The 21,944-nt window shown below is 45.0% G+C and overlaps 1 protein-coding gene across 1 annotated transcript in view; it reads left to right on the top strand.

Annotated features, from left to right (window-relative positions):
* The first annotated feature begins 14,240 nt into the window (after positions 1-14,240).
* LOC114769924 (RNA-binding motif, single-stranded-interacting protein 3-like) overlaps positions 14,241-21,944 on the top strand; it is a 103,056-nt gene continuing 95,352 nt past the window's right edge. The window contains exons 1-2 of the mRNA XM_028963337.1: positions 14,241-14,364; positions 14,925-15,020. Coding sequence (XP_028819170.1) covers positions 14,925-15,020 — 96 coding nt within the window. The 5' untranslated portion in view covers positions 14,241-14,364. The remainder of the gene's footprint in view (positions 14,365-14,924; positions 15,021-21,944) is intronic.

The following is a 21,944-nucleotide window of genomic DNA, read 5'->3' as shown; positions in this document are numbered from 1 at the left end:
CTGTTTCCTTACTCGCCGGGATACTGGTGTACCATGCTCCACTGGCTTACCATAGTTACTGGTGTACTGTGTTCCACTGGTTTACCATGGTTACTGGTGTACCATCTTCTGTTGGCTTACCATTGTTACTGGTGTAATGTGTTCCGCTGCTTTACCGTGGTTACTGGTGTACTATGTTACGCTGCTTTATCGTGGTTACAAGTGTACCATGTTCCGCTGGTGTTCTGTGGTTACTGGTGTATCATGCTTTGCTGGGTTACTGTGATAACTGGTTTACCGTGGTTACTGATGTACCATGTTCCTCTACTTTACAATGCTCCCACTTCTCATGGTTACTGGTGTGAAAGTGAAGTGATTGTCATCACTTCATTTGTGAAACAATTGTCATTGTGAAACATTGTGAAACACAGCAGCACGGTACACCATTAACTATCACCTTAGTGAGCAGTAGGCAGCCATGAAAGGTTCCCGGGAGCACATTGGCGGCTCAAGGTTCGAACCTCTGATTACATGTCTGTTTCCTCACTCGCCGGGGTACTTGTGTACCATGCTCCACTGGCTTACCATAGTTACTGGTTTACTGTGTTCCGCTGCTTTACCGTGGATACTGGTGTACCATGGTCCGCTGTTTTACCATAGTTAATGGTGTACTGTGTTCCGCTGCTTTACCGTGGATACTGGTGTACCATGTTCCACTGGTTTACCATAGTTACTGGTGTACTGTGTTACGCTGGTTTACCATGGTTACTGGTGTACCGTCTTCTGTTGGCTTACCATAGTTACTGGTTTACTGTCTTACGCTGGTTTACCATGGTTACTGGTGTACCGTCTTCTGTTGGCTTACCATATTTACTGGTGTACTGTGTTCCTCTGCTTTACCGTGATTACTGGTGTGCCATGTTCTGCTGGTTTATCATGGTTACTGGCAGAGTTGTAATTAGGCCTAAAAAGCCTATCCCAGCCCATGCTTGACTTTATTCATCCCAAGCTCAACAGAATCCGACCTGACCCAGAATCCGACCTTGTGTTTCTTTGCATGCACTGCACTAGAGTAAGAGGGAAAGGAAATATGTGGGACAATGAACAGGTTTAAAACATAATAATAAGTCTATCTGTTTTTTCACCTCCTCATAATCCATTTTCACATTTCACTCATGATATTTAAAACTCATCAACTGATGATGGTGGTGAGAATTGCAAATCAAATGAAAAAAAAACTTTATTAAAACAAATTTACAAAATGCAAAACACATTTATGAATCACTGAGCAGTGAGGTCTGACAGGTACAGTGAGCAGCAGGACAGGTACTGAACCACTGGAGTACCGTGTTTGTGTGTGCTGACTGCTCATTTACTTGGATTTAACCCAATCTAATGTAAGACCACTGAAATAATAGAAATTGAGCCAATTTAAGAAATGTACAGTTATACAAGATTTATGAGCAGAACATGGTACACCAGAAGTCTATAGTACCTATAATTTCCATATGATTCCCTGCTTGTAAAATTGTTTCAGTGACTGATAAAATTGTTTTGTATGTTGTAAATTAGTTTGATTTAATGTTTTTTTTAATGAAATGTTAATTTGATTTGCAGTTCTCTGCCACCATTATCAGGTGATGCCCTTTATTTCTTCATGGCCTTTCCCTTCTAGTCTAGCACATGTGCAAAGAAAGCCAAAGCTTAAAAACCTGGTCAATTTCTGTCACACAAAAAAATGTTTTGCTGGTGGATTGTGCACCACTGGTGTAATGCCAGTGTAATGCCCATCACAGTACTTTGTTCCTCTTGTATGCTGTGTTCCGCATGTGTACTGTGTTCCTCCCACATACTGTGTCCCATTGCTTTACTATATTCTGACGCTGTACTATATTTTCCTAGTGTGCTGTGTTCCGCCAATGTAATATGTTCCCCTGGTGTTGTGTGATATACCACTAGTGTACTGTGTTTCGCCCATCTACTATGTTCCATTGCTGTACTATGTTCTGTTTGCCCACTGTCTTCTCCAGGGTACTGTGTCCTCTTGCCCATCCACTGTGTCCCATTGCTGTACTACTTGCTGTTTTACATAGTTTACATAGTACAGAACTTCCGTTCTGTCACTTCCGGTACTGCACTTTTTGGTGTGTTCGCTGTGAGTTGCTCTCATCCTTAAGAACTTAAAGTGAAGTGAAGTGATTGTCACTTGTCATACACAGCAGCACAGCACACGGTGCACACGGTGAAGTTTGTCCTCTGCATTTAACCCAGGAAGCAGTGTGTGGGGACGGTGCTTTACTCAAATCCTTGGCAGATCTGAATTCGAACCGGCAACCTTCTGATTACTGGGCTGCTTCCTTAACCGCCAGGCCACCTCTACCTTTCATCAACAAAAGTTGTGGCTCCCTCACTTATCCTCTGTGCAGTTTTTGAAATGTACAGTTTATCAAATGCCGTCAATGGCCCATTGACGGCCACCACCTAGGCACCACTCACAGGTTCGTGTTCAGAACCACTTTCCCCCCCTCAGTGAGGCATCTGCTGAGCACCTCAAATCACCATTGGTGAATCAATAGTTAGAGGATAGTGGCACCAGCAAATAAAATCCTGTGGTTAACTGGAGCCAGAGTGCCCAACATCGGTGCAAATTTAAAATCAGTAGTGAAATTTAAAAGCGGTGGTACTGCTAGATACTCTAGCATAGCGATTCACTTTGGTGCTAAAGATGTCTGACTAAACTAGTCTGAAATAACTAAAGATAACTTCGTAGAGCTGCTTGAAATGGCTAAAGCGATATAGGATAAAGTAATCTGCTCTTGCTCACTATCCCAGTTTCAGCATAGTGACAGGACCTGTAACAGGCTCCTCGATATAAATCGCTGGTTGTCGGAGTGGTGTCCAAAAAATAAAATGGGTTGTTCTATTCTATTACACACAATCAACTACCCAGAGTATAGAGACAAATGGACAATTATGTCAAGTTCAGCGCACCCTACCAGATTTTTCACCACTGACTGACTCAGACCCCGGTGAACTTGACCAAGTGACAAAATACATAGAATTAACACTGTGTGCTATGTTAGATAATGTTGCTCTCCTCAAAAGGAAAATATCAAACGTAACAAACAGCTCCATCGATATTAGTATGGAAAATAATCTTCCAATAGCAGACCACCGATTAGAATGCTTCAGCCTTCTTAAAGAGCCTGAATTAATTAAACTAATCTCAATTCAATGTACTTGTATATTAGATCCGCTTCTTACAAGTTTCCTTTAACAAGTAGCACTCAATGTTATAAATCCTATCCTTAAAATTATTAATTAGTTGCTTAGCGCTGGCCACGTACCACGTTCGTTAAAGGTAGCAGTCATTAGACCCCTGATTAAAAAACCTGATCTTGATCACAGTCAGTTTTTCGAATTATAGAACAATATCCAATATCCAATATCCAAAATTTTAGAAAAGGTCATAGGTCAGCTGCTGTGTGCATACCTACACAGCAACAACATTCATAAAGTATATCAGTTGGGATTTAGACCTCATCATAGCATTGAGACCTGCTGTTGGCCTCTGATCAGGGCCGCATCTCGCTGCTGGTCCTGCTTGACCTTTGTGCAGCTTTTGACACTACTGATGACACTATTTGCCTCGACAGGTTAGAGAATGCTGTTACAATTAAGGGAATAGCCCTCTCCTGTTTCAGATCATATTTGACTGATTGGTATCAGTTTGTGGACATTAATGGTGATTCGTCTTCACATTGTAAAGTGGAGTTCGGTGTTCCACAAAGTTCTGTCTTAGGTCTGTTGCTATTTTCCTTATACATGTTATTCACGGTATTAATTTTCACTGCTATGCTGATGACACACAGTTGAGTTCATCAGCAATGCCAGATGAGAGGCAGCATAAGATGTCTGACTGCAGTATAACTCTGGACAGTCTTTTTATCTCAATAAGGGCAGAAGTAAAGAATGCAGACCTTATTGATGCAGGTCTCTCACTTGATTCGCATGTAGATAATACAACTAAGATTCTTTCATCTTAGAAATATTGCAAAGATAAGAAATATGATCCCAACAATTTATGCTAAAAAGTTGGTCCACGCCTTTATTACATTGAGGTTACATTACTGCAACACATTACTGTCTGTTCACTCTGGCCTTCTGTCAAAATCCCAGACACCGTGTCAATTTTTAAGTCCACTTTATCACACAGTCACCCTGTCAAGCACAGACAGTGTTAAATTCACCTTAGTTGGGCTGTCCTAGTTAGGGTACTGGGTCATTATTACACCAATGTACCACTATAACAACAAATTTCTAACCTACTCTGCACTGTCCAGTACCTCCAAACAGGGACAAATGATCCATACAACACTTTGGACTTTTCAACCATTACACCCGTTGGGCTGTTTTTCTTTTCTTGGACAGATCATCACCAACTCTGCGCCATTTGCAGGCTCACTCTACCCTGGAAGGGAATCACTCCTTCTGAATGTCTCTTCCTTTACTTTTTTCTCTCTCCTAGAGTTGTTAGGGAGTTTTTCCTTGTGTACAGAAGGGTCAAGTGTGGGGGTTGCCAACTGTAGGGCCCCTCAAAGCCCAGTGAGACATACTGTATGTGATTATGGGTTGATGTTGGTAAAATGATGTTGGTACCAGTATCCAGGTAAATGTTGTTGTTGCCCTGTTTCTGTACTGCATTCTTGTAGTGTACTGAGTTCTATCCATTTTGTGTGCCTGGTTGCCGTACTATGTTCCGTCGCTGTACTTTGTTCCCTAGTTTACTGTGTCCTGCCCATCTACTGTGTCCCTTTGCTGTACAATGATCGGTTGCTGTACTATGATCCCCTAATGTACCATGTCCCACCCATCTACCCTATTTTGTTGCTATACTGTTCCTCTGGTGTACTGTGTGCTGCCCGTGTACTGGGTTCTGCCTGTTCACTGGGCTCCACCCTTGTACTGAGTTCTCAGGGTTGCACTGAGCTGAGTTGAAGACAGTTGGATTTCTTGAAGTGTGGTTATTTTGAGTTCTGCGGCTTGGAAGCTGTGAGTTTCTGAGTTTTAAGTGTGATTTCCACACTGCATGCAAACTGAGAACACACACACGAAAATACACACACACATACATATGGAGCTGCACACACACACGCACACACACACACAGGGCCCACCTACAGACCATAATTGTTATCTAGACTTTGTTCTAAGAAAGTTCTAGGGTCTTCAGGGATCACACGCCTCTGTAGAGTAAATGATAGCTATTATATTGGTGTGTGTGTGTGTGTGTGTGTTATACAATTATACAAAAAATCCTTTAAAGTCACAATCAAACTATTTCCATCAAACGCACACACAGCCTAGAACATGTACAGTTTAGACCCCACACAGAATCTCATTGATCTGTTGGGGTTTAACTAATAATGGACATGGAATGTTCTCCCCTCTATTCCAAGCAACAAACCAACAGATGAATTTGGACAGGAATTATCCCTCCTATGTTCTAATAATTGATCAATAATCCCGCTGCTGTGCCGTCTTACTCATTATAAAAACAAATTTGATTTTGGGAATCAGGTTAGTCAGGTTGTGCATTTTGAACTTGTATTATAATGCGCAGAGCCAGGTTGGAACCCGCGCCTTTCTCTGTGAGACGCGATGCAGGCTTTTATTTACTTTCACACCATGAGCGGGAACGCGCTCCACCGCGCTGCATCTGTATGATTTTAGCTGGGGGGCACGGCCTAACCCTGCCGCCCGTCTTCATTGTGGCTCCCCCCCCCCCCGGTGTTTTTACATGAGCCCTCCGGTGTCTCCTCATATGCAGCCATGAAAGGGGGGCCGGACTGACATGTGGCATTTCTTTCTCTCGTTACTCCATGACCATTTCCATTCGCTAATGAGCATTCTGCCCCCACCCCCAAAACCCCACCCTCATGCTGTCTCTGCAGTGGCCATCGGACCATAGGTGTGCTGTTAATAGTGAGGCGTTCGAAGTAGTAATTAAAGCTGTGGGGGGGGCGTTACAAGGCTTCTGTTGCCCCCCCCCCCCCCCCCCCCCCCCCCCCCGTCTCTCTCTCCTTCTTCTCCATTTTTTCCCCGTCTTTCAATCTCCCAGCCCAAATTGATCATTGTGTGGGGACAGTTTTGCCCAGGGGCAGTTTTGTCACATTCTAATGATGCCTTTCATGGGGAAGGGGTCCTCATACCACCAACCGCTCGGAGTTCACCCATGCCAGTCACACACACGCGCGCGCACACACACACTCCTCTCAACAACAGACTGGGACGCCCAGCTATGTGCTTTACCCCCTGCGGTGACTCGCCGGACCCCCGTCCAACTCACCCCCCGTGGCGTTCTTCCTTCCATTGCTTTCTGTCTTTGGGGAGCTTTGGGGGATTTTCCTGAACGTTGCAATAATTAGCCGAGTGTTCAGAAGCCCAGGTACATCAGTTCTGCCGGAGGGTGCCGGACCTGAAGTACAGAGCGTAAATTTTGCACCTAGCATATGCCCATATTATCCATACGGCCCGTGGCACAGTGGGCCTTCTGGAAGGTTCTGGAGCTCAGCAGGAGAAGGGAACCCAGAGGGATTGTCTCTCACTTCTGCTGATTGCTCTTCTGCGGCGCAGATCCACAAATCCTGTAGGTGAAGGCGCCCTGATAAAAAAAATCTATACCGAGGTACGCGCCGTCTTGGAAGCCGGGATTGGCTGCTTGATGGGCTTCTGGGGTGTGAATGCACCTGCAATAAGGTTCCTTCTAATTTAAATCCTCGGCTTCACCCGGAACGTTCTGTTCTACAAAAAAGAACAGCGCAAGGACTGTATTTCTTCTGAAATGATGATCTTGTGGCTGGTATTATCAGACTGGCGGGCTGGTAGCCAGTCGGATAATTTATATTTAATTTATAAATTAATCATTTACAGTATGTTGCACATAACATGATAATTGTCATTGTTTTGGATGAAACAATTTACATTCATCATGTCCAGATTATGAAGCTGATTTTAATTTGTGTAATATATATGTTATAATATATAATATGTCTTTTTCTCTTTTTTTTATGAAGAGCTGTTATATTATTGGAATGATTGAGGTTATTGAAAAGGTCAAAAAGGTTAAAACAGAATCATTCCCATCAGCCAATCAGATTGGGCCGAGCAGCCTGGATAAGGAGAAATACGGTAGTTCTGAGAACTGCTCCTCCTCTTCCTGCTCTGAAGTTTGCTTTCTGGTGACCAGCTGACCGCAGCTGTGAATGGAAAGATCTCCATGGCATCTTCACATTGACCCACAGCTGAATAAGAGGCTCGTGGACGAGGCTCGTGGCCCGAACTTGACCCCCTGACCCCGAAGGTGTCCTCCCTCGTTCAAGACCCCAGACATCTCGGCGTAATTAAAGGTGGCGCTCCTGCCCGGCGAGGCTCCGCCCGGTCTCCACCCCCCCCACCCCCCCACCCCCCGAGAACGCCGTTTTACATTTCTGTTTGTAGGACTGTCAACACTTCTACTGGCTGCACGAACGTGTGACTTAGCGCCGACAGAGAGGAGGGAGGGAGAGAAAACATGGCTGCATGATATCTTACACGTTCTTATCCCCTCATGATGATGATGTTCGCCAGCATTCTAATCACTTTTACATTTTCTTTTGTTGTTGACTAATGTGGAAAAGTTTTTTTTTTTTTACATGTGTATAAAAAATATAATAGAATCTCATCCAGTTTCTCACCGCCGGTTACACTTCATACAGGAAAGCATCTTTTAATTAGATGCAGACAGACAGACATACGTATTCTGATAGGAACATCTGCAACATCTGAACCAGATGCAGAACCTCCGTCCACAACTCGCCAATTTCCACCTCTGTGTGTGTGGCGGTGGAGTGGGAATCAGTGCAACTCACACACACACACACACACACACACACACCTCATCCAACAGCAAACCCCCAAAAATCACGAAGGGCCACGAATGCAGAGCAGCAGCTGACGCGGCGTAAAGGGGGTCTGTGTTTCCGACACATTTCCTATCAGCCACTGCAGGACAACGCGTTCTCAAATCTCCCAAAACTGCTACAGGGCAAAACAAGCTGTTCTAGCGCGTCATGTGTCATTCTATAGTACTTCTATCTAATGCCATAAAAATATTTTTTTTTCGTATAATAGGTTTGTTTCATAGTTATAGCCATTAACGTTTCAAAATGAACACCTGTGTGTGTCTGTGTGTGTGATGCGAGACCCTGATACACTCCTAATGCTCTGTGATGAAACCTGCCCGAGTAACAACATCCCCAGCCGCTCTGCAGCCCTCGTTAGAGGCGACGTGTTCCTAATGACTCAACCCTGCTACCCGGTAACACACACACACACACACACACACACACACACACACACACACACACACACACACACACGCGCGCGCGCGCGATTCGGAGACCCCGACAAACGCGTTCACTCCTAATGACGCGCCCAGACTCAAAACAGCTCTCACACTCACACTAACAGCAGAGACCTCGTTACAACACACTCATACTAATCAAGAAAGTACACAAACACACACACACACACACACACACGTGTGGCCACTCTCACTTGCATTCAGCACAATCCACATCACCTGAACAGGTTCAACATTTCCATGCATGATAAGTCATGAAATTCAGAATTTTATTTTTAAAAAATGATGTAATTCTCAGTTCATCCGATGCACACATATTTCAAGCACATCTTCATAAATATGAAACTTTGTAGGGGTCTAATGTGTGAAGTGTTCTGTTCTTGCTACTAAATATAATAAATTCTGGTCTCAATTTTGGTCTAGAAATGAACTTGTGGTGCTGGTGCATAATTTTTATTGTAGATTACTTTTATTGTCAAGATTTTAACCCACTGTTCAGATTTGCAGAATCTGTCACTCATCTTCAAAAAGCCAGATATGGACCAACATCCTGACGACGCTCAGATTGGACCGTGTGTGGGGTCGTCCTGACGACGCTCAGATTGGACCGTGTGCGGGGTCGTCCTGACGATGCTCAGATTGGACCATGTGCGGGGTCGCTCTGACAACGCTCAGATTGGACACTGTGTAGGGTGGTCCTGACGTCGCTCAGATTGGACCGTGTGCGGGGTCACCCTGATGATGCTCAGATTGGACTGTGTGTGGGGTCGTCCTGACGACGCTCAGATTGGACCGTGTGCGGGGTCGTCCTGACGATGCTCAGATTGGACCATGTGCGGGGTCGCTCTGACAACGCTCAGATTGGACACTGTGTAGGGTGGTCCTGACGTCGCTCAGATTGGACCGTGTGCGGGGTCACCCTGACGATGCTCAGATTGGACCGTGTGTGGGGTCGTCCTGACGATGCTCAGATTGGACCGTGTGTGGGGTCGTCCTGACGATGCTCAGATTGGACCGTGTGTGGGGTCGTCCTGACAATCGTCAGATTGGACCGTGTGCGGGGTCGCCCTGACGATGCTCAGATTGGACCGATTGAACCGTGTGCGGGGTCGTCCTGACGACGCTCAGATTAGACAGTGTGTGGGGTCGTCCTGACGACGCTCAGATTGGACCGTGTGTGGGGTCGTCCTGACGACGCTCAGATTGGGGGGTCGTCCTGTTAATCGTCAGATTGGACCGTGTGCGGGGTTGTCCTGACAATGGTCAGATTGGACTGTGTGTGGGGTCGTCCTGACGTCACTCAGATTGGACCTTGTGCGGGGTCGCCCTGACGATGCTCAGATTGGACCGTGTGTGGGGTCGTCCTCACAATCGTCAGATTGGACCGTGTGCGGGGTCGCCCTGACGATGCTCAGATTGGACCGATTGGACCGTGTGTGGGGTCGTCCTGACGACGCTCAGATTGGGGGGTCGTCCTGACAATCATCAGATTGGACCGTGTGTGGGGTCGTCCTGACAATGGTCAGATTGGACCGTGTGTGGGGTCGTCCTGACGACGCTCAGATTAGACAGTGTGTGGGGTCGTCCTGACGACGCTCAGATTGGACCGTGTGTGGGGTCGTCCTGACGACGCTCAGATTGGGGGGTCGTCCTGACAATCGTCAGATTGGACCGTGTGCGGGGTTGTCCTGACAATGGTCAAATTGGACTGTGTGTGGGGTCGTCCTGACGTCACTCAGATTGGACCTTGTGCGGGGTCGCCCTGACGATGCTCAGATTGGACCGTGTGTGGGGTCGTCCTCACAATCGTCAGATTGGACCGTGTGCGGGGTCGCCCTGACGATGCTCAGATTGGACCATGTGCGGGGTCGCCCAGACGATGCTCAGATTGGACCGTGTGTGGGGTTGTCCTGGCGATGCTCAGATTGGACCATGTGCGGGGTCGCCCAGACGATGCTCAGATTGGACCATGTGTGGGGTCGTCCTGACAATCGTCAGATTGGACCGTGTGCGGGGTCGCCCTGACGATGCTCAGATTGGACCGATTGAACCGTGTGCGGGGTCGTCCTGATGACGCTCAGATTGGGGGGTCGTCCTGACAATCGTCAGATTGGACCGTGTGCGGGGTTGTCCTGACAATGGTCAGATTGGACTGTGTGTGGGGTCGTCCTGACGACGCTCAGATTGGACCATGTGTGGGGTCGTCCTGCAGCCCCACGTCAGATGCGGCCCATGACTCAGAAGGTCGGCTGTGGAGTTGTGGCGTTGTGGTGCTGAGGTCCCCGGGCGCTGATCTGTCAGTGAAGGATCCGGGGACGGGGCTGAGTCATCTCGTGTGGAGGTGTGGTGGTGGGGGTTCAGGGGATGAGTGGTTTTGACGGTTGTGAGTCAGCAGCAGCAGTCAGGCATTGGGAAGCGCATGCATGACAAACGCACACCAACGCAGCATCGCTGCACACAGGATGTGACACTCGGCACCCAAACGCACCAGCATCACCAAGAACCCCAAACTCTGAACTCTGAACCTCCAGCATCACTCTCTGCTGATGGGTGGATGGGTGCCGATGGGTGTTTTATATACAGGAAATGACAGGACATGCCCAGGACACGCCCATCAGCATTATGGCCTAAATATTATATGGAAACAGATTAAATAAAAAAAATTATAAAATTAAAACATGCATCTTATGTCTTTTACAAAGTTTTTTTTTAAATAGTTATTTTTTAAATAACAAGAATATCTGACTGTACTGTCTGTGTGTGTGTGTGTGTGTGTGTGTATTGGAGATGGCCATCATCATGTGAAATCTTTGTCTGAGGTGATACTCTGCTCTGTCGGTGCGGTGTTGTCTGTTAACCATGTTACACACTCCCGCTCCAACAAACACACACTTGTGCAAAGTCCTCCACACCGCTGCCACCCAGGACGCCACGGCCTCCATCCCACAACCAGGCATTTCAGGCAGAAATGGAATAGAAGGGAGACAAGATAGCAGATACAGACTCGGAATTCTATTAGTTTAACAATTAACATAATGAAAACCATTTGTTTCTGGACAGCCTTGGTATTTCGTTTTTTTTTTTTTAATTTTCACGTAAGAGATTTTAACAGAAGATGTTGCACAGAAATGGCAAAAAGAGAAAACCGGCCATTTCCCCCTGACATTACACAGCGTTCTGACGAACAGGCTTTCAAATTTTTTAAGATAACCATCTGGGCTACTGTCAGTTTTCACTCCAACAATTTACATAATACAGACATACAACACATCAAACCATGCTCAAGCAAAAACGGTTTTAAAAGTATAATAAATTGTATTCTACTACCATTGTTATTTAAAATGAAATTAATTTATTGAAATAAAATATAAATCAAATACAGAGAACATTAATTGGACAAAAATATGAAAACAAATGTTAACTGAATGTGTGTATGTGTATATATGTATATATGTGTGTGTGTGTGTGTGTATATATATATATATATATATTTTTTTTTTTAAATGTTTCAATTTCTACAATTTACAAAATATATAGTTGACACACTGACCAACAAACATTTAATACAACTTTAAAATGCAATGTTTTAATTGGCTCTATTTTCACATTTGAGTGATTAAAATGATTATGAGGTTGACAATTCATATAAAAAAAAACCTTAAATATTTCCAATAATGTTTACTTGTTTTATTTTACTGATGCATATATTTCGTTTTATTACATTCAAACAAAAAAAGCTTTTTTTAAAAAAAAAGTCTTTGTTTCTTTCTGTTTTGGTCGTTTTTGTCTGGTGGAGAACGTGAGGTCCTCAGGCGCCCTCTTGTGTTTCCTCTCCAGCTCAGCGCCAGATGGACCCAGTCCGTTTCAATCAGCACCAACACCTGACGAGTGGGAGAGAGGAACCGAGGAGCCCTAATGAGGCCTGGGGTCGTTAAGGTGTTAATTGGAACCATTTTGCCGTATTTCTTGTTCTCGGCTTTAACTGTGAATTCGGTGGAATGAAATCATTGAAAACTTCCCACTTTAAACCTTACTACGTTCAGAAAGTCCGAGTCCTCGGGCCGCCGCCCTAATTGTCAGCCCCGCCCCCCTCTGTGGTTGACACTTGGTGGCGGTGTTTGGCTCGGCCCTCAACTGGCAGCGGCGTAGCTGGACGCAGCGGAAAGCAGAGAAAAAAAAACATCTGCCTTCCGGCCTGATGAGCCTGATGGTGGCTTTCTGCTCGGGGCGTGACGAGTGCGTGACGCCGAGCTGCCGCCACCCTCCCCGGACCGCCTGGCGCCAACCACCAAAACACACCAGGCCCCACATGTCTGCACAGTTGCACGGCTTGGGTGCATTCCCTCCACTTTCGCTCAAGATCCCTGTCTGGTCTGGAGGAAGCGAGGCCAGCATACATGTGACACCTCCATGCTCTCTCTCTCTCTCTGTGTAAACCCATCCTTTAGTCCTCCTCCAACCAGACTGTGAGAGGGACAGAGACAGGCGGTGGTAGAGAGAGAGGGATAGGGGGGGTAGAGAGAGAGAGAGAGAGAAAGAAATAGAGAAGAGAGAGAAGGGAGAGATATGATGGAGAGAGAAAGGTGGAGGGATAGATTGAGAGAGGGGGTAGAGAAAGAGACAGAAGGGGGAGAGAGAGAGAGAGAGAGAGAGACAGAGAGAGGTAGGTAGGTGAAAGGATTGAGTGAGAGAGAGGCATAGAGAAAAGGGAGAGAGATGAGAGAGATAGAGAAATAAAGAAAGAAGAGAGAGAAGGGAAAGAGATGACAGAGAGCAAGGTGGAGGGATAGATTGAGAGAGGGGGGTAGAGAAAGAGACAGAAGGGGGAGAGAGAGAGGTAGGTAGGTGAAAGGATAGAGTGAGAGAGAGGTATAGGGAAAAGGGAGAGAGATGAGAGAGAGAGAGAGAGAAAGAAAGAAAGAAAGAAAGAAGAGAGAGAAGGGAAAGAGATGATAGAGAGAGCAATGTGGAGGTATAGATTGAGAAAGGGATGGTAGAAAGAGAGAAAAAGAGAGAGAGGTAGGTAGGGGGGTATAGAGAGGGTGAGGTGGGGGGTAGAGAGAGAAAGCGGAGAGAGAGTGGGAGGTCAGTTGATGGATAGATAGAGAGTTTAGAAAGGCAAGCCTTCATACTGATTATCCTTCTGGCACAGAAACACACGCATCTATAGATGATGCCACACTGTCCCATATCGACTGCATTGTTATGTTTATTCCTCTCTCTCTACTTGTGTACAGTGTAAAAATGATATTTTGTATCATTTTGACCATAAACTCACACCTAATAATACATGCCGCTATATTATTCTTTTTGTTATCATGTTTTCATGGAAGACCAATCATTTTCCATAATTATCCATGTAAACGGGAGTTCGGTGTCTGGCGCGGACTCATGCTGCCCCCTGCTGGAGGTGCGGCTGCCTGTAAAAAATTTCAGCAGGGAGAACGGATCGAATTTTTAGCCTGAAGTGCTTTGTAGTTGATGTTCTCTTCAGAATCCTGTCTTGGGAACTGAATAGTTTGAAAAATGGTCATACCTGTCATAATATCCTGACGCATTAAACTCATGAATTTTCCAAAAAAAATGCGCGTGAATCAGATTTGGAAACGCGACAAATGAATTATCCTGAATATTAGTCCCCGGGAAGAACTGTTAATTCAATACTAACGGGGCTGGGGCATTAATGTCGACCGCGAGCAGGTAGTTCAGAACAGAGACTCTGATTGGCTAAGAAGAACTATGGGCGGGGCGACATTTTGCATTTTAAATCCAGAAATCGATATGAACACAATTAGAAGCCAACGGTAAAAAACGAAAGGCTCGTGACGCTCGGAACGCTGGCCCCGCCCGGTGACGTCACCCGGCTCGGCGGTGGAGGAGCAGCAGCAGAAGTTGCGTCTCCAGCTCCGGCCGACATGCAGCAGGGTGGAGTTCGTCTGCGTGGATGACGTCATAAACCATCTCCTCAGGGTGAAGTTCAGGTGAGTTGCTGGGCGAGGTAGGGGTCTCACCGTTATGATGTTGCTGTTTACGATAGACGCCTGACGTCACCGTGCGTCGGTGTTATTGGTAACTGGCACGTGACCTTGATGAACAGGTGTAGAAAATCTTCATTAATCTTCATAACACGGTTAAGGGTCATGATCAGTGCCTGTGGGTCAGATGGTTTTCAGCAGGACCGTCGCTTCTTCTGTGCAGGTTCCACATGGTCCTTATGTATTATGATGGCTTCACAGAGGTCAGGGTGAGGGAGTGAAAGAGATGGGGCTACAAAAGCAAGGATGAGAACAAAATACATGAATTCCAGCAGAAGGTTCAAGAACCTGAAGCACCTTGTGATGGTGCAACTTTAAACAGGGTAGGGCTCTGAAGCTCCACCCACAGCCAGATTAAAGTGCCAGTTTGGTAGTGCAGTGAGAGCAGATGTTGGTTTTTAGCTTTTCTGCATGTTTTCTTTTGTTTAGGTGAAGTGGGCGTGTCCTGGTTGGGGTGATGTAAGTGACTGTTTCTGTCATCAGTAATACCTTGTTCTCACCTCCAGATGGAGTTGGAGGTTGAAGGGCAGTCGAGTCCAAGCCAGACGAAGAGTAGGCTGAGTGACGGGCCTGCTGACTGCCCCCCACGAGACGACAGGAACGTGAGTCGAGATCAGCTCTGTGATTGGCTAGTCACCGTAGTGTTTGCTGTTTTAAATTATTTTTCATGTAATTTCACTCGAGAAGTGCTGGAAATCACTTCTGCAGCTTTGCATAGAGTCTTGGATGCAGCAAACCAGAGAACTTATGTATATTTATGCACATGACGAATAAATCTTGAATCTTGAATGATGTGTGTGTGTGTGTGGGGGGGGGGGGGGGGGGTCCTTATTCCATTGACTCATTAAGATTTTACCTCCTGTAATCTGCTCTGTAGGCAGAACGTTAGAAAACAGGAGGAGGAACTTTACTCAGACATGACTAGTGAACTATGAGTTATTGTATATGATGCACAATGTTCCTCTCTGGTCCTCACTGGTGTCTCGACCCGTCTGCCCCGCCCTGCCACTGGAAGTGGGGTGATTTATGGCTGTAGCTCTGGAGTCGCATTGATCAGCCCGGCGAGTTTATTTATCAAGCTGTCAGCAGCGAGAGTGACTGGGGTGGCCAACTAACTCCACCTTACATCATCTCCTACCAGCCGGACGGGCCCACACAGGAGACCACCTCCAGAAAAACCCACATTCAGGAGGTCCTACATCCTCTAATGCTGCAGATAATCCACGTAGAGAGCAGAAGAGCTCAGGAACCTTTAGCACTAACTCCATCAGAGGCTTTACAGGCCTCGCATTACAAGCAGCGAATTAGTAGAAAATGAGAGTTCATTAAGAGTGCTTCTCCAGGGAACACATTCCTGGACTTACTTTCTCTTCAGAAACCAGGCCTGGGAAGCGAACCCAGGGTGGAAATTAAAAATGGCTTTTTCTGGAATGAACTAGACAAGCCAATTTCTCTCTCTTCGTTCACCAACACCGAGCAACAACAACGAAAAAAACTAAAATAAAAATGTAAAAACATAATTTCAAGTTTTCCAGGAAAAGGTGTTATAAAATTTAGTAGAGAGTGATCATCACAATGCTAAATATATATTTTTCCTAAATGAGCATAATAGCATTTGCCATCAATTAGAAACTTTATATTAAAACACCAGAGTTTTGGGGGGAAAAAAAGCTTCTTGTCCCTGCAGGCCTCAGGTGGAGAACCTGTTTAGGCATCTGAGTTGCAGGACTGCAGGACAGCGCACCAAGTCGCCATGGTGATGGTCCAACACAAAGCACGCAACTCCAGTTGCTTGGCGCTTTCACCTTATTTCAACACAAAGTTTCTCCCTTAAAGCTGTGTCCATTACAAAGAGGGATTTTCCATTTTATCAGCCAGAAGTTCTTCATACTCTTATGAACCATACTGATTCCATGCATCTGCGTTCTTTGGTTCCTTCGTGGATTACCATGCTGTTGGGTGTCCTTACAGACACATGGACTAATGACATCTTGGTTCTCCAGCTCCATTAGTCCAGTCTGTGTTCCAGGCAGCGCTGATGTGTGTGGTGAGGTGTGGTGTGTGGTGCAGAATGCACAGCTGTGGAGAACAGAGGCTTTGTCCTGCAGTAAAACGAGAGTTACAGCTACACGATTCACCATCAGAAATGGTATCATATGATCATCATGAGAACAATATTTATTAACATTCATCAGTTGTAAATCTATTTTTGGTGCAATCTGGTGTTCCTGTTTCAAGGAAGGTTATAACCTGTTCTTCCCAGTGATGAAGGTGAACATTGGCCAATTGCGGCCATATGCGACCATATGAGCTGTGGAAAAGAATAGTTTTTTTAACATGCATCACAATTCAAATTCAGTATAAATTTTTTTTTATCACAATGAATTAAAGCATAATTGTACATAACTTTGTAGAATGTTTTATTCTAACCAGTGCTGTGCAGAGGCTGTTTCTGTTAGGGACTCAGCTGTTTTGCTCACATTTGCAGGTTCCTTGTGTTTTATAAATTGACATGGTCACCAGGGTTTACTAATTAAACCAGTTCATCAGCATAATCTTCTGACTCAGCACACGGCCTCCTTCACAGCCTGAACATTTCCTGTTCAGCTCAAGAATATCCCTGTTAATGAAATGCACCTCCTGCAGAAGGTTAAGTGCGTTAGTCCTGATGGTGTGTATTGGGGCCAGATAAGAATTAGGGTGGAGTTCCCACTGCTTTCATCTCTGCTATATTAACCTCTCCTGGCGCAGTCACTAATGGGATTGAGCGTCAGCGTGTGCTGAGTGAGGAGAAGGAAGGTGATGTAATGCTACAAGGCTGTTTATTCAGGATTCACATAAATGATGCCACAGCGCACCTTGTGGACTAGATCAACACGCTCCACAAACCCACCATAACCCGACACAACCTACCACAACCCAACACGACCTACCATGACTTCTGACAAATCCACATGACCCACCACAAATAAAAAACAACCGGATTAGAACAAAATCCATCACAAACTGACCACAAACTCATCAGAATGTACCTCAACACCTCACAAACCACCACAAAACACCACAACCTACCACAAACCAACAACAAACCAATCACAACCAACCACAAACCAATCACGAACACACCACAAGCTACATAACCCACCCACACCCACCACAATGGCCCATCACAAACTCACAACCCAACACAACGTAAACCCAAATTGAACTCACAACAACCCACTACAAACAACCCAAAACAATTCACCATGTTGGTCAGGAGATGAAGTGAGTCCAGTGTCTGCAGTCCTCCAGATGTTGTTCTTCTCCTGGACGATGAATGTTTTTGGCCACTTGTTCACTCTCTATGCAAAACTAATTAAAGTTCCTCAAGTGCCGCTTTACATGAGAAGAGCTTGATATACAGAAAAACACAACTCTCTCTTTCTTTCATTTTGCTGCAGAATGAAGGTTATGGTTTTCACCAAAAATTCTTCAACACACGGCTTTTCATCAACTTTACAACTACAGGCTGCTAATCTTTTTTTAGTGTCATATTTTGAAACACCACATAAATGAGCTTTCAGATGATTATCAGATGTATTTCATATCTGGCCTCCTGGTTATTCCAGAGTACAGTAAATGGCAGGAGATCGGAGACACTTTCTCCTGTCTCATACTAATTGTGGAGGTGAACCAGAAGCTCTGAAGTAACAGTCGAAGGAAGGAGAGGTGATGTTGGGTTACTGCTTAATCAAGTCATCTCAGGGCATGAGGATTATGGACACTGCAGGGGTCTGAAGCAGGACCTTTTGGTGATGTTCTCTTCCTGAAAATGATCCCAGATGGACCTTTTCTACACTCTATGGTTGTGTGATGTGAACAATGTTGTGGTCTCGCTCATGTGTTTTATAAAAGCCTCCTAACCTGTTACATTCATGATGAGGGCTGTGGCATTTTGGCTGTCTCTGAAGGACAGGCCTGGAGAAAAAAATTAAGCCTGCTGTGGCTGTGCCCCAGTTAATCCTGCAATTATCCATTACTATTATTATTATTATTATTATTATTATTATTACTAATGAGACTTCAGGCTGTAGAAGTTTAAACTTGACACCAGACCTACACCTATAGGTCATCCATGGGTCCTGCACTGGTCCTACACTGATCCTCCTCCTGTTATCTACAGGTCCTCCACATGTCCAAAACCTACTCATTAATTTAGCATCAGTGTTGAAAATATTTAAATGAAATATGAAAAAGTAGAAACCGATTCAGTGGATTCAGTAATGATTTTTCAGATAATGAAATCTGACAAGGGCTACAGGATTAATATTGAGTGAAAGGGAGTTAGTGCGGGGTCTCCAGGGTCTCCAGACCTGTAACGGGAGCTGATGTGACGCACAATGGAGCTACCTTAAAGATTCTGTCAGAATCGTTTTTGGTGATGAGACAAATTGAAATGAAATATGAGACAAATGGGCTGCTGTGCTTTCTCTCTGTTTGTCTGAATTTGTGTATTTAGTGTTAATACACATGTATACATATAGATGTGTGTGTGTAAGTAGCATCATTCAGGATCCTTGTTGAACCACTTAAAATATTCTATTTAGCGGGTCAGCCAAGCAATTAAAATATTCTATTCAACGGGTCAGCCAGGCAATTAATCAATGCTTTAATAGGATTCCAGAGTGGTGTGACATGAATTATGCAAATGAGCTAATTAATATCCAGTTGACTGCATGCACATATCTGTGAACACAGTTGACTGTGTAAACCCACATACCTATAGGTTTAAAGGTCACATGTTCTGTTCCTCTCTCAGAACTGATTTGAAAAACAACACTGGAGAACAGCTGTGTGTGTGAGTGTGTGTGTTTGTGTGTAAAGATGTAATGAAGTGGTATTGACAGGGGAGGTGTGTTTGGGTGATTTTGCACTGATAGATACTGTATCTGTGTAATGTGTGGATGTATGTGTGTGTGTGTATGTGTGTGTGTTAAGCTGTAATTAAGTGGTATTGACAGGAGAGGTGTGTTTGGGTGATTTTGCACAGAGAGATACTGTATCTGTGTAATGTGTGTGTATCTGTGTGTGTGTGTAGATATATGTGTGTGTGTAAAGCTGTAATGAAGTGGTATTGACAGGGGAGGTGTGTTTGGGTGATTTTGCACTGATAGATACTGTATATGTGTAATGTGTGTGTATCTGTGTGTATGTGTGTGTGTGTGTTTGTGTGTGTGTAAAGCTGTAATGAAGTGGTATTGACAGGGGAGGTGTATTTGGGTGATTTTGCACTGATAGATACTGTATTTGTGTAATGTGTGTGGGGTATCAGTTGGCCAGCAGAAGGTGTTGTGGAGGGGATATTTTCTCTGAAGTGCTGGTCAGCTCCTGTTTGTAATGGTGGAGATTCCACTGACACACACACACACACACACAGACACACACACACACACACACACACACACACACCTGTGTTTGCTGACACGGTGTTTATCGGTGCCATCTCCACTCTCCCCTGTGCTGGCAGATGGTCCTGCACCTTGCCACATCAGGTAACCTTGACAATGGCCTTCGACCCCCTGACTCCTCCACCTCTCCAGCACAGAGGCATTCTGGGAAATGGACTGGAGATGTGGTGGCAGTAGTTAAAATGAGATAAATGTTATTGAAATCATAACGATTTATGCAGTCATGAATCATATTAATCCAAAGATTCAGTGTCATATGTGCTGCTATCAAGCCTAAAGTTGCTCGACGTTTTGTTTTCCTCCAATTCTCTCAGGTCCTGCGGTCCTAGGTTCTGCATGTGGAGATGCTACTGCTGACCAGATGGGGGCAGCGCTGCACCTTTCATCTGAAGGCGGTGTAGCTTTACCACGGTGTAGCTCTGTCGAACAGCTGGAAGTATGTGTGTGTGTGTGTGTGTGTGTACATTAGTGCGTGTTTTGCACGTTAACGCCCCATTTCTGTCTTATTTCCCCCAGAGCTTCTGTAACCGCAGCCTTTCTTTCTCGTTCTCGCTCTCCTCATGCATTGTTCCTGGCTCAACACATCCCCTGGGTTCTTGCAGGAAGCTGCAGAACTCACATCTCCCACAGTTCCCTGTGGCATCCAGACACTAATGTTACTGCTGGAATTAGTGAACATCATCGCGCAGCATTCTACATACTGCTGATCCACACTTTAGAAGAAAGATTCACATTTGCCTGCGCCTGCTTTACATCTGTCTAATCATGTACATTTGGCTCAGTCCTGGTGTATTAAACCCAATCAAAAACGTTGTAGAATCGCCTCCGTTGACACCTTTGGTGTTTAAAATGTGATCTTCTCACAAGCCTGGATGAAGCTTTCTGTCCAGGCAGTTTTCAGTTGACATCTCCGCTGTCAGACTCTGGCTCTGCTGCTGAATCGATGGCGGACCTGGGTGATGGTGGAGGGGTTGGGAGGATTAGGGTTATGATGCGATCGATGTCCACACCATAGGCCGGCTGTTCGTTTTTATTACTCCTGACATCTGATTTTCTGATCAGGAACAACAGCCATTTCAGACTGCCCAGAAAACAATTTTTATATATTTTTTTGACTGAGTGGATTTATTCTGAAATGAAAACCTTTTGAAGTGTGTGTGTTTCTGTGGATGTGTGTGTGTGTGTATGTGTGTGTGTGTGTGTGTGTGATCCTGGATTCCATGCTGCCCTGCCTGGTGTCCAGATTCATCATGTTGAAGATCCCACCTGAATCATGGAGAATGGCGTCAGGTCGAGGACTAAAGTGCTGAAGTGTCTCTTTTCCTTTTGTGTGAGGGTGGTGTCAGTGGGCGGAGCCAGGGCCGACTCTTTTCAAACTTTTTATATTTTCCAGATAGATAGAGCCCAATATAACCCAGATCAGTAGCATTCAAGACACTCCCAGTTTTATAAAATGGCTTTCCATTCACTCCTGTTGCTGTTTGGCAATGTCACTTCTGGTGACACTGGTTTACGCTGTACTTGTCTTCTAATCTTGTTCATCATCTAAATTGATCACTCAGGTAGGGTTGATCTTGGTGTTTTATGTGCTGATGTGGATATGATGGAACAGGGGTTTGTGGAAATGAGGGAGTGTCTGATCATTTCATTAATGAAAATTGTGATTTGTGGTTCCCACTGACAAAATGTCTTCCTGTGTTAGAACATCAGAAATCTGCTTTTGTGATATTTGTCCATCGTTTTGTGGGTTTTTCACTGGATCCTTGCTCTTTCCACACATGAAGGTAATAGTGTCTTCATCAGAGCTGGATTAACGGTGAAGCTCTGTCTTTCTGGGGCCAGACATTACGGACATGATAATCTAACCCTAGGTGAGAACATGGACCTTGTCCGTGACTCTGTCTGACTCTTCCACTGTGTGTGTTATTATGAATATGGTTTAATAGGTGATAAAATTCAAATACGACCATATCGGGATGTATCAGTGCCTCAGAGAGAATGAACAGAAACAGAGGCAGACGGTGGCATTTTACAACAGGAACAGTAATATTTGATTATAGTTGTGCAATTGAACAT

The sequence above is a fragment of the Denticeps clupeoides genome, chromosome 20 (genome assembly GCF_900700375.1).
Source record: "Denticeps clupeoides chromosome 20, fDenClu1.1, whole genome shotgun sequence".
NCBI classification, from domain to species: domain Eukaryota; kingdom Metazoa; phylum Chordata; class Actinopteri; order Clupeiformes; family Denticipitidae; genus Denticeps; species Denticeps clupeoides.
Note: the sequence above shows the minus strand (reverse complement) of the source record. Positions and strands in the feature narration are given on the sequence as shown.